Source organism: Leptosomus discolor, chromosome Z, assembly GCF_034619465.1.
Source record: "Leptosomus discolor isolate bLepDis1 chromosome Z, bLepDis1.hap2, whole genome shotgun sequence".
In the NCBI taxonomy this organism is placed as follows: domain Eukaryota; kingdom Metazoa; phylum Chordata; class Aves; order Leptosomiformes; family Leptosomidae; genus Leptosomus; species Leptosomus discolor.
This window is the reverse complement of record NC_141419.1, coordinates 71,953,338-71,966,120: the sequence shown is the minus strand read 5'-3', so window position 1 is coordinate 71,966,120 and position 12,783 is coordinate 71,953,338. Positions and strand designations below refer to the sequence as shown.

Here is a 12,783-nt window from a genome sequence, read left to right as displayed (position 1 = left end):
GAAAGTCCTCCATGACTTCTCCAGTGTGAGTCCTTCCCACGGGTTCAGTTCTTCATGAACTGCTCCAGCGTGGGTCTCCTTCATGGTGTGCAGTCCTTCAGGAACCGACTGCTCCAGCATGAGCCCCCCTCACGGGGTCACCAGCATCAAACCTGCTCCAGCGTGGGCTTCTCTTTCTCCATGGGCCACAGGTCCTGCCAGGACCCTGCTCCAGTGCAGGCTTCCCACGGGGTCACAGCTTCACAGCTTACTTCAGGCATCTACATACACCAGTGTGGGATCCCCCACAGGGTGTAGGCAGGTATCTTCTTCACCGCTCATGGGCTGCAGGAAACAGCCTGCCTCATCATGGTCTTCACCACAGGTTGCAGCACATGGAGCATCTCCTCCCCCTTTTCTTCATTGACCTTGGTGTCTGCAGAGATGTTTCTTTCACATATTCTCACTTCTCTCACTGCAATTACTGCTGCGCAATAATTTTTCCATTTCTTAAACACATTATCCCAGAGGTGCTACCACTGTCATTGATTGGCTCAGCCCTGGCCAGCAGCAGGTCCCTCTTACAGCCGGCTGGCATTGGCTGTTTTGGACATAGGAGAAACTTCCAGCAGCTTCTCACAGAAGCCACTGCCATAACCCCTCTGCTAACAAAACCTTGCCACGTAAACCCATTACATCATTAAAAGTTAAATAGGTCAGAAAAGATTTAATGTACATTCTGGACAGGCATATAGAAAAAGTTTATGATAGCAACTTTGCTGATACAGTTTTGCTTCTGAGTATGATCCAGGTAAGGATTAGTCAGTTGTTTCCATTCATGTGGATTATGTTATAGTGCTGCATTATTTAACAGACATAAGAATTTCACAATGAATAATTTAATTATTTGCTGCATACTTCGCCCCAAGAAAAGAAGCACTTTGACTTACTTCCTTACCTTGTTTTCTATGAGTATGCATCTGTTACTAAAAAAAAAAAAAACCACCCTATATTTTATTTTTATAATACACTATATTATACTAACACTTCTATTACTATAGCATCAATGTTTGCTTGTTATTTCAATGGGACTATCAGATCACAAGCTTTTCTTCTAGCTGTTTACAGAACACTGAAATTGCATCAAAACTTTTAGCAATCTAATAGGGCTTCCTACTGACCCTATACTACAAGTTACATTGTAAAAATAAAGATGCTTCGATTACAGTAAATTTTTGTGCTTTGTGAGCTCAAGGAAGCCCTTGATCTCTATTTATTATCACAGAATTTGCAGAAACAGACAAATGGGGGAAATCGCACAACTGCAAGATAGACATTAGATAGCAGTTCTGTGCAAAAGTGTTTGGGGTTACTGTGCGTTAGAAGACAATTATGATACAACATTGCCATGCTATTGGAAAAAAGTCAGTCATCAAACTAGGATAAATAAACAGAAGCATAACTTAAGCTATGCTTCTGTACTATCCACTCCTAGCATTTCCTTAGCTGAAGGCTTTTATCAGTTTTGGACATGTTATATAATGAAAGATATGGATCACAACTGGGAAGAGCGTAGAAGAAAGGAGCAACCAGATTAGAACTCTGAAAATACGGAATAAAAAGAAAAAAATGAAAGCAAAGAAGAAAAGATCTGATAGAGGTGTAGCTGATTCTGCTATGAGATCTCTCCCAGCTTTATGATTCTAAGACAATCAATAAAAACCAAGATATTTTTTCCATACAGTTTTAAAATGTATGTGTAAAAGATCTGCTATGCCTTGCACAGAAAGTATTTTTTGTAGTTTTTAAAATATTACAGAACTTTTCCAGAAGAAAAACACACTGTAAATAAGAAATACTTCTTAATCCAAGAAACTGTTAATCTTCAAAAGATCAATCTGAGAAATTAGTTTATTTGTATTTTCACAATGATACATAGTGTTTCTGGCAGTATGAAGTGGGAGGAAAACCACTTTGCTCAGAAAAACTCCTGCCATACACCTAAACTACTCTGTGGCCTACTTATTAAAATAACTCTCAAGGTGACCACCTTTCCTATTACTGGTTTATAGTCAGTAAGTATGAGTGTAAACTTGTTTAGTTCCAAAGGAAAGTCAATGAATCACTGTAGAGATAGGTGGATGGAAGTTAGCCAGAAAAGTGTTCAAAAGATGGTGAGACTTGCCAGACAATTTTAGGGAAGATTTAGTGGTGGGATTTGTTTGCTCAAATCAATTTCTACCTCTCTCATCCAATACCTTTGTTTCTTAGTGTCCTCAGAATGTTATTATTAGTTAAAATTATCAGTTTACTTTGCATTTTTCTAAGTCATACTAATGGAAAACCAAAATTCAGGTGACCACCTCAGTAGTTTTTTTTATGGTATTCAGTACTTACTCCTTGTTAACTAATGAAAATAAAATGGATCTTTAGTGAAATTTCCGTAACGTTCGATATCAAAGAGGAATTCTTCTCCTCGCATATGGGGAAGCCTATAAACAATGTAGACATATCAAAACACCTATTTTAAGTGTAAAATCTTTTTATTCTCACAGCCAAGCATAGATTATGCCTAAAAATTCCCAGAACACTAGCGCACAGAGAAATGGATTTGCTGATAATCTAAGTGTCTATAAGTGGGCAGAGGGAAATGAAATGAACATCCGTTCCTGAAGCACAGCTATACATGTAGAAGTCCTTTATATCATTATCCTGTCACTAGATGGAATGTCACTACTGTTTTATTTAATGATATCTCAGGTGTCAAAGAGAGAGAGAGACAGCACACAAAAGTGCATCTGCATAAAAGCATCTCAGTCTTACGTGTGTGATATTTTTTATTTGATATTATAAAAATGAGTAGAACAGTTCAGTACAATATTTATCTCCCTTCCATTTACTACCATACTTTCTTAGTACACAGGTGCTAGGTGCTTCTAGTAGCACCTCTATTCACTTCTATAAGAAGTCCCTTAACTATTTCTTGAGAACCCAACTGTTGCCTTGAAATATTTGGTGCTATTTTATTTTCTAAGTCAAGAAAAAAAAAAATAAATAAAAGAAGTTGATGAGTTTAACCTAAAATTATGAGTTTAGAGCTAACAATTGAAAACAGTAATGAACATGTCCAAAACAGGAAAGGTAATTTTGATAGCAGCTGCTCTCACTTCTCACTCTCATCACTATTTATGGTCAGCTGCTGTAAACAAGTGAACATGACCACATCCCAAAATATAGGTGTGATAACCTATGGTGATAACTGAGTGATGCCCACCCAGTGACTTCTCAGTTTCAAAATCTGACAGGAAATTTTCATCCTTCTATTATAATATATCCTAGGGGGGTGGAAAACACACTTTGTCTCATGAATTTGCGGATCCCTTGAGCACAACTTTGCAGCATTTTATATTCTTCTGAAACTCTGCTCTTTATATTTAATATAAACTTGTATTATTAATTGATCCCCCTAACTCTAAATTCAACAGCTGGACTTACTTTCCTATGACTGAATGTGTTCTGGTTGTCTTTGCATGTGTGTGTTTAAATACACATCCAAATATCTGTTTACACATAGATTTTTAATGTGGCGGGTTTGGTTAGCCCCCCTCATGAATGACCAAGTACATTTCCTTCCCTGTGATAATAAAGCTCTCTGACTTTGGTTCAAGAGGAATAAAAAAACTAAGGTAGGCTATTATTCCAAATATATTGAAGTTTCTAGTGATTTTTAAGACCTCAAAGACAGTAGATTTTTGCTTTTCTTTCATCTATAGCCTTCTGCTGTTGTTTGAGATGAGTTTCCCAGCAGTTTTTCTACACTGTACAGCCCAGAAGAAATGGACCTGTTTTCTAGAGAAGACAAATCTGGGAGAGGTTATAAGGACAGCAGCAAAAGCAAAGAAGTGGGTTTCAAGGCCCATTTTGCAATCTTCAATCTTCATGGCAACTCCATCCGAAACCTTCGAATAGTTGGCATAAGAGACATTTAAGCTCAACAGCACTTGTGAGACTGCAGCTGGAGAACTATGCTACCTCCCTGAACAGAGAGAGGATACAAAGAAGATGAAGCCAGACTGTTGGAGGTGCACAGTGATATAATGTGAAACAAAGGACCCAAGTCAGAACATAGAAAATTCTCATTAGATACTCGAAAAATGTTTTACCATGAACAGTTTGTCCAGAGAGGCTGTGGAACCTCCATCCTTGGGAGTGTTCAAGACAGAACTGGAAACGGTGCTAAGCAACCTGTTCTGAATAGACCTGCTTTGAGCAGTGGTTGGACCAGGTGACCTTCAGAGGCCCTTTCCAACCTAAATCATTCTATGATACCCCGATTCTATAATGATGTATGTATTAATTTTCTCTTTGTCCCTTTCACATTTATATGCACATATTAAGTTAACTGAGCATGCGAACTTATTTATCATCAGTGTGTAGTTATTTTTCTTTAATGTACTAGAAGACACACAGAAACCATGGAGTAATACTGTAATACAGACCTATTTAAAATAACTGGAACTAGGCAGGCCCTTATATGTAATAGCAGCTGCATTATTAAGCTAAATTGTTAGCTTGTAATCTTCACAGCAGGACACACTAAGTCATTGGGAAGACACAGAAGAGGGGACAGATATAACTGAAAAGAGCTTGGGGAATGAACAACAGTGGGGCATCTCCCAGCTATTAATAACTGACAGATACTGCTGCCCTCCTGTAAACCTTGCTGTACACAACTTAAGGTCTTAATATATCAAGTAAGAGATGTAGGTAACAGGATTGTTGCATTCATAACAAACATCAACAGAATTTAATGTCTTACCTATACATTTTCATTCCTATTAGTATGCAGTCTAAACAATCACCATTAAATGTAGTTTCTCTAGATTGACAGAAGAGCTTTGGATTTGAGACAGACATGGTGGTGATCCACTGTATTACCAAAAAAGAACCCTTGTTCTCAGAAATAAGCTGCATTCTTGTTTACGAGAATAAACTCTTGTAGCAATGTGCTTCTTTTCTAGAGCTGTAATAAATATACTTCCTACTCGTTAAACTAGCAAAGGAACATTGACATCCCTTATGTTGGCACCTACTAATCTTCTTGCAAATCATTCTATCAAGTGACATGGAGTGGGGTTTGTCTAACACCCTTTCTTCATGAAACTCCTGGCCTCCACTAGGAAAAACCTCAGTCTTGGAGCTTGTCCATCAGGATGACCTATTGAGCAGTCAAATGATTCCTCCTTGCTTTTGGACCTAAACATTCCCAGCCTCGTCTCACATTTACAGCTGTTACACACCAACATAATCTCACATTTTCCAAACATCTGCTAGCTCCAAATTCTTCTCTAACAGAGGACTGTGTAGTTAAAATTATTTAACTCAGTTTAAGATAACGTGCTGGAGTTTTAGTTAATTTTCTTCATAGCAGCTAATGTGGGGCTATGATTTGGCTTTGTGCTGAAAACAGTGTTGATAGCACAGGGTTGTTTTCATTACTGCTGAGCAGTGCTTACACAGAGTCAAGGCATTTTCTGCTTCTCACCCCAACCCACCAGCGAGTGGGCTGGGGGTGCACAAGGAACTGAGAGGGGACACAGCTGGGACAGCTGACTCCAACTGGCCAAAGGGATATTCTGTACCATGTGACATCATGATCAGCATACAAAACTGGAAGAAGGAGGGGAGGACATTTGGAGTGATGGTGTTTGTCTTCCAAAGTAACCATTACGTGTGCTGGAGCCCTGCTTTCCTGGAGATGGCTGAACACCTGCCTGTCCGTGGGAAGTGGTGAACTAATTCCTCTTTTTGCTTTGCTTGTGCACACGGTTTCTGCTTTACCTATTAAACTGTCTTTATCTCAACCCACAAGTTTTCTCACTTCTACTCTTCAATTCTCTCCCTCGTCCCATGAGGAGGGGAGTGAGTGAGCGGCTGTGTGGGGCTTAGCTGCTGGCTGGGGTTAAACCGCGACAGATAACTTTTATAAGAAATTCACTAAGGTTCTTTTACTGTTTTATGCAAAATTCCCATCTAAATTGCCCCTCAGCTCTGCACCTGATGTCCCAAGGAGAGATGTTTAGAGCATCAGCTGAGTGCCACAGATCTGACACCACAAGTCTGTGTGTTCCTTTGCGTAACTACTTTTTGGACAGACACCTCTACAAGTACTTAAATAAAGTTGTCATATTAAAACCTATTCTAAAAATATTAAAAGAAAAACTGCATTACACTGTTCTCATTGAGAAATAACATAGAACAGTTGTGTTCGTAATTTTAAGGTAGATCTTTACATGGCTTCCGTCTTTAATAAAAAGTGTTTAAGTTCTAATTAAAGTCTGTTTGATTATGATGGGATTGCCCTGCTAAATTACCAGATTTCTATACTCACTAAATTAGGAAACTGGTACCATTCATTTGCAGCAACATTCATATTAAAATAAACACATTTTACTATGTGAATTTTAAAAGCTAATGTTTTTTAAAATTCCAACATCATGAAAATTAATGCTATTTGTATTGGTCAGGTCACACAACTCTTAACACTCCAAAAATTGTTGTCTAACAAGCCTTCTGAACCAAACAGGAAAATAAGGCCCTTATAGTCATTTATTTAAAACATTTGACAATATGAGTTTCTTATTTAATTTATCTTTATGGACAATTTATAAAGAACACTAATCCAACAATGTTCACTAAATTGTAAACATTATTTGTATCTTTGAGGGAGGGCTAGCATATGCCAACTATTGTAACATCCTGGGTGCCAGTACCACTTAGTAGTAAACAAAGGAATAAAACACTGCCAGAGAAGTAAACAACAGAATTCTTAATTAGAGTCTGCTACTAAATTCTGAGAGTATTTTCTATTGGTCTGTAAGCTGGAAAACTTTTCAGCACCTTCCTTTTCCTCAGGTTGTGTGGATGTAGTTAAGACTAATAGGTCAAGAGCAGCTTTCCAGACCGAACAGGAAAACAGAACGAGTTTTAGGATGGAAAGAAGGGTGCATTTTATTGGAGTACAACAGATTTTTGCAAATATTCGCAAAGGCACCATTATATTTCCAGGTGCCCTATTTGTAGCTACAGAAACCAAGGGCTTACGTAGCTAAACGATTAAAGTGTCGCACAATATCCCACACTTGAGAAAGTTGAGAAACTAAAACTCCTTTCTTCTCCTAATAGAGAATAAAGGCTTTGGGCCAGTGAAATATTACACTACATTCAATCTTGGATGTTATTTTGGTTTCTTAATTCTTATTGAGTGGTATAAGGACAAGATTGACACTTCAAGAAAAAATCGATGCTTTGGAGCAATCTCCACGTGTAACCAATGCAGTGGTGGATGTTACCCCAGACGTCATCGCATACAAGGAATGGAAAGAGAAAGGAAGTAGATTCTTTTGACAGCAACTAGTTTTAATGGCTAGTTATCAAAGTACAGTTCTAAATAGGCAACATTAGTGAACAAGCACCAGGATTACTAGATTGCAAAAGGCTAATGTTGCCTCACATTTGTGCAGTTACTTATGCATATTAATCAAAAGTTGGTTTTGTGAAGAAGCCTAGACTTGTAAATCACTTGAGATAAAATTTACAGGAGACCTATTGTAAAAAATTATAGCCTGGGAAACCTGATAAAAAGAAGTCTAAGGTCTAAGAGATTAGGATATATCTTAAGGATACAACATCTTGGGATGTTCCATGACTAGTGGAATTATGACCAATGATATTTCTTCTCTATTTTTTCCAATCGGAAATTTCAATAGTGAAAAATAGAACACAGAAAGATGATACGGCAAGATGATTTAATTGACATATGACTAATGGCATTTAAAAACAAAAAGTTTTTTTTTTAAATATCTAAAGTGTGAATATAGATCACGCAATAATGATAGTTATATAAGAAATAAAGAGGTACCTGAAATTTTTGAAGATAACGAGAACAACAGCTTCATTTATTACACTGAATGTTTTTGCTCTATTGACTGAAAAATTGTTTGAATTGAAGTATTTATTTCCCAATTCCACAAGCACTGTTTATTATTACATAGCACCTTTTGTTCTATGATTTAAAAAAACACTTTAACATAAACCTGTTATGACTCCATTTCTTTTCTTAGTTTACACATGAGAAAACAGTGCCAGAGAGAGATTAATTGACTTGCCTATGACCACAGAGTAAATAAATGGCAAAAAAAACCCCAAAAACTCACAGATAGTCCAGCCATCTTCTTGACTCCTCTGGCCTTTGTATATCTCTTACGTATATGAATTCAAAGCACTTACCTTTTCATTTAAAAATACTGGAATAATCTTGACTTTTAAGAAACCTTCTCATTTGAAAATGTAGGAATACTCTTGACTTTTAAGAAAAAGACATCAGCCAATGATTCTGATACATTGTTCTGTGTAATGAACCGCTATCGTATTCCTTGAAGGAAAGACAGCGCTATACTAAATAAGTTGTGTACAAAGTCACCAATGATCATATTGAGCCAGAGTAAGCATTAAAACGGTTATAAAAAATACTTCATTCTTGAAACTACAAGCGCATTGTGTTTTTCAATTAATTCAGTCTAGAATTTTTGCTGGTTCATTTTTCCTTTTAAATCTTAGCTCTCTTCAGTCTAAGTAATAAAGATGTACTAGTCTGTTCAAACTCAATTTTTAATATATGTAATTCCTTCTCCTTATTTCTTTTGAAAAATATATTACATATTTTTTAGTCTTCTACAAAACTTAAAATAGAAGAAACTTCAAAGTTGTACATTTGGCTTCTTAAGTGTTCCTTTATGGTTTTCATTGGAGTTTTAAGAATTAGGATATCTTCAGAGCAGAACAAAAGAAATTCTGGAAAAACAATGCTATAGATATATTTTTTGCACACTTGAGCCACCAATGCTTAATACTGTCTCTAATATATGACGCGTTTTCTGTACAGTCCTATGCACAATTTTCCCCACCCTCTCATATTCAGAGTAATTTGGGGTTTTCTGAAAGACAAGCTTGTCACCCTAGACCATAATAAATCCATGGGAACCCATTAAGAAATGTTCTTCTGACAAACAGGTTAAATAAGGGAGAAATATTAAAAAGTCTTAATATGAAAATGGAATTGAAATACTTCAAAAAGGACTGGTGTCTTTTTCAAAAATATTGAGGTCTTCTGCAAGTTACTGGTTTTACAAGAATGCTAAGATATTTTGCTTCGCTTTCCATGAATAAAAGCAATTGACCCAGAACTTGAAATGAAAGTCCTGGAAAGACCAGCCTTTTCTGATATTTTTTGAACGTATTTGTAAAGCAATTTGTTACTTCACTTTATGTTTCCATACTGTAGCTGTTTGTTTCATTCAAAATGTTTGAGGATTTATTTTTGATAAGAAAGTCATGGAACGGTCAGTTTTATTGAGCTTCTTTACTCTGCTTTGCTTAAATACTTCTAAAAATGAGGCACATCTGAAGCATTTTTACCAATCCTGTAAAATGAAAATAACATCCACTGACTTCCCCTTAATTTTAAAGTAGCGTGTCTTGTCAAAACACTTATTAAAAAAATGGAAGTTTAAAAAAAAATTACTGTTCAAAGAGAATTTTAAATTCCTATTTAAATGTGCATCATAAGAATTGTAATTTAAAATTTTAAAATGGCCCCAAAATCCTAGTAAGAAAATCGTATGTGTACTTACCATTCCCACTTTCACTAACTTATCATTTACAGAATAATGCTGAATATACTCAAACCAACCATTATGATTTATAAAAATTAAACTTCTTTGCATTTAGAAAACAGAAATGCATTCAGTCTTAAAGACTGAAAATCCTAGATGCTCAGTGGTTTTTCTATAAAAGAAAGAGGAATGTATTGAAAAGAGCCTTAAACTGAACATTTGTTCACTTTTGAAATGTATAATTTGTTCATTCAAATCATACACAGTGAAAAATTTAACACTATTAACTTTGGACAAGCATCAGTTCACACAAGTAATACAAAGGTGCAACAACAGAATGGCTGCGTGAAAACGAAAGATATTAAAAGACATATTTTAAAGAATACTGATGTGAAAGTGTAGTTCTAATTTAAAATTACTGAACGTCTTTCTATTTCTCAATCACACACAAAGTGGAAAGGAAGCCAACTTTAGGTAGAAATAGAGCAAACACTGCCAGAGAATATTCAAGTATACGTTGCTCAGATTTATGGTCAAGGCTCCATATAAAGAATACAGCGTGTACCACAGAAACACACAAAGAAATCATCGTTCAGAAGGGGTTCTATTATTTATTCATTGAGCATATCACGCTATAAAAATCTGATTATCCCAGAAATAAAAAATCTACAGAGTAACTGAGCATCAGGTATTGCCCCTCTGCCCACCATTCTCTCCATAAAGCCTTTATTCACAGTGTCCGCTTAATATTCAAATACAAGCATGTGGCTTTCCACTAAAAGCAAGTAGTTCCAGCCACTAAAAATGAAGACCAAATAATGAATTGGTCGATCGAATACAATATCCTACTGATTTTGACAGAGAATTTTATTTTAAAACAGATGCCTGCGATAGCCATCAAGGGCAAAACAGGCACTGGTGAGCTGCACACTGCGAAATAAATCTACAGCTCATTTAACAGGGAACAATAGACTAGTAGATGACGGACTCCTCCCTCCGGCTAAGGCACCATTAGCCTATTTTCTCGCCGAAGCCTATTCAAGCCAGCAGGACCCTAACCCTGAATTGCCAGACTGTCTCCCACCTCCCAGAGCTCTCATTATTTTAACTTTGCGCCGGAATTGCGTCCTTCCCGCTCGGCGCCAGCGCTGTAGGGGCTCCCGGGGGTTCGCTGTAGGGCAGCCAGGGCAGCTCCAGCGAGGAGGGGGCAGCCGGGGCGGCAGCGGGGCGGCGGCGGAGACGGGCGGCGGCTGTGGGGCGCCGTGCCCGGGCGGAGCGGAGCGAAGGGGCCCCGGCTGCCGGCCGCCCCGCTCACGGCTCCGTGCTGGCACGGACGCGGTCCCGCTCCCACCCACGTGCTTCGCGGCCGCTTTCCCACCCGCAGCCAGGCGCGTACGGGACGACGCGCTGCTGCCCGAGTTCCGGTCTCGCCCGCTCCGTGCGAGCCCTGCCCGGGGCGGCGAGCTGCCCCGCTGCCCGCAGCCTCCCACCCCGGGTCCCCCAGCACGGCAGCCCGGCACAGCCCCATCGCCCTCTCGGAGCCTCCGCGGCCGCACGGCGCTTCCTTTCTTCTCCTTCCCGCCGCGGGGAGCGGGGTCGGTGGGACGGGGTTCCCGCTGTGCCCGCACCGCAGCGGGCCCCGCCGGCTCCCCTCCCCGCGGCCGGCAGCAACCATGGCAGGCGGGAGAGCGGCGCCCCGCCGCCGCGCCCCCGCACACGCACGGCCGGAGCGGTGGGCCAAGCCCTCTCCTACCGTCTGAGCCCCTGGAAAGAGGAGGGCCAGGACATCCGCGATTTCTTCAAGCCGGGCCGGTGGCCGGTCTCCACGGCGTAGGAGGCGCGGTCCATGGCTCGGCAGTGGAGGTATCGCTCCGTGTCGGAGTAGCCGCGGTGCCTGACGCGAGCCCCGGCCAGGCAGCGGCCCCGCGAAGCAGGCGGCGGCGGCGGGCCGGGGGGCTGCTGGTGCTGGAGGAACTGGTGCTGCCGCAGCTGCGGCGGGTAGTGCTGGTCGTGCCGCCACAGATGCTTGGGGGCTTTGAGACTCCCGCTGCCCCCGGCTCCGTCGCTGCCGCCGGCGCCGTCGCTGCTGCCGGGCAGCGCGGACAAGCCGCCGCCGCCGCGCTCTGCCTCCATGCTGCTGGCGGGCGGGCGGGCGGGCCGGGTCGGGGCAGGCCGGGGCGGCGGCCGCCGCCTTCCTCCGGGCAGCGGCGGGGAAACTGTGCTGAAAAGTTGGACAGCTCCTGCCGCAGCGCCCCTCGCCCCGGTGTGGGAGCGGCTGGGGCCGCCGCGCCGCCGGGTCCTCCTGGCCACTCGGGAGGGGAGGCGGGCAGAGTGGGGAGGAGGAGGCGGAGAGGGGCTGGCTTCCCGCTCGGAAATAGTTAAAGCCGTGCTGGAGCCGGCGCGGGGGAGAGCAGAGCCGACAGAGGGCTGCGATCAGTGCGGAGGGGTGTGCAGCAGGCGGGGGAGGGCAGGGCGGGGGGGACGGGGACCAGGAGCGAGCGCGGAGCGGCTCTCCCTGCCGCTGCTCCAGCCCGCTCCTCCCCGGGAGCGGCTCTCCCTGCCCTGCCCTTCCCTCCCTGACGCCGAGGGAGCCGGCGGCACCGCCCGGCGAGTCGCTGCTGGCCGGAGGTGGCTCCCTCCCGGAGGGACGCGCACTGCAAAGCGACGGCAGGTGGCAAAGTTGCTCACTCTCCGGTTCACCGGGAACTTGGCGGTTGGTTCAAAACGGGTTCTTACTGCCTAAACTCCTCCTTCTCCCGCCGCCCCTTGTTCCCTATATCATACTTCCAGTCTTTGCTACATCAAGTTCAGAAATCGTCTGATGCCCGATTTGAAACCTTCCCCTGGTCTGCCATCTTCACCGATGAGTAAGCTCTCTCCCCTCTGCGAGTAAGACAGGCTGTAAATCAATGCAAGGAAGGTTTAATTATAGCGATGCTGAGCCTACTGCTACAGAGAAGCTTTTATATTATGAACCACTAGTTTCAGGAGTTTGTAACTGACACAGGAAAAAAAAAATCATTTAAAGTTAAAATTTGCAGAACTGCAACTACATCCTAAAAAAGAATGTTTTAAATTAGTTTTACATTTCAGATTCTTTTGTGCTTACGTACAATCAATAATCCAGAAC

General features: G+C 41.6%; 1 protein-coding gene across 1 annotated transcript in view; it reads right to left on the bottom strand.

The window, feature by feature from the left end:
- PDE4D (phosphodiesterase 4D) overlaps positions 1-11,786 on the bottom strand; it is a 442,846-nt gene extending 431,060 nt beyond the window's left edge. The window contains exon 1 of the mRNA XM_086479625.1: positions 11,407-11,786. Within this exon, the coding sequence (XP_086335751.1) occupies positions 11,407-11,786 (380 nt within the window). The remainder of the gene's footprint in view (positions 1-11,406) is intronic.
- Between the last annotated feature and the right edge of the window lie 997 nt (positions 11,787-12,783).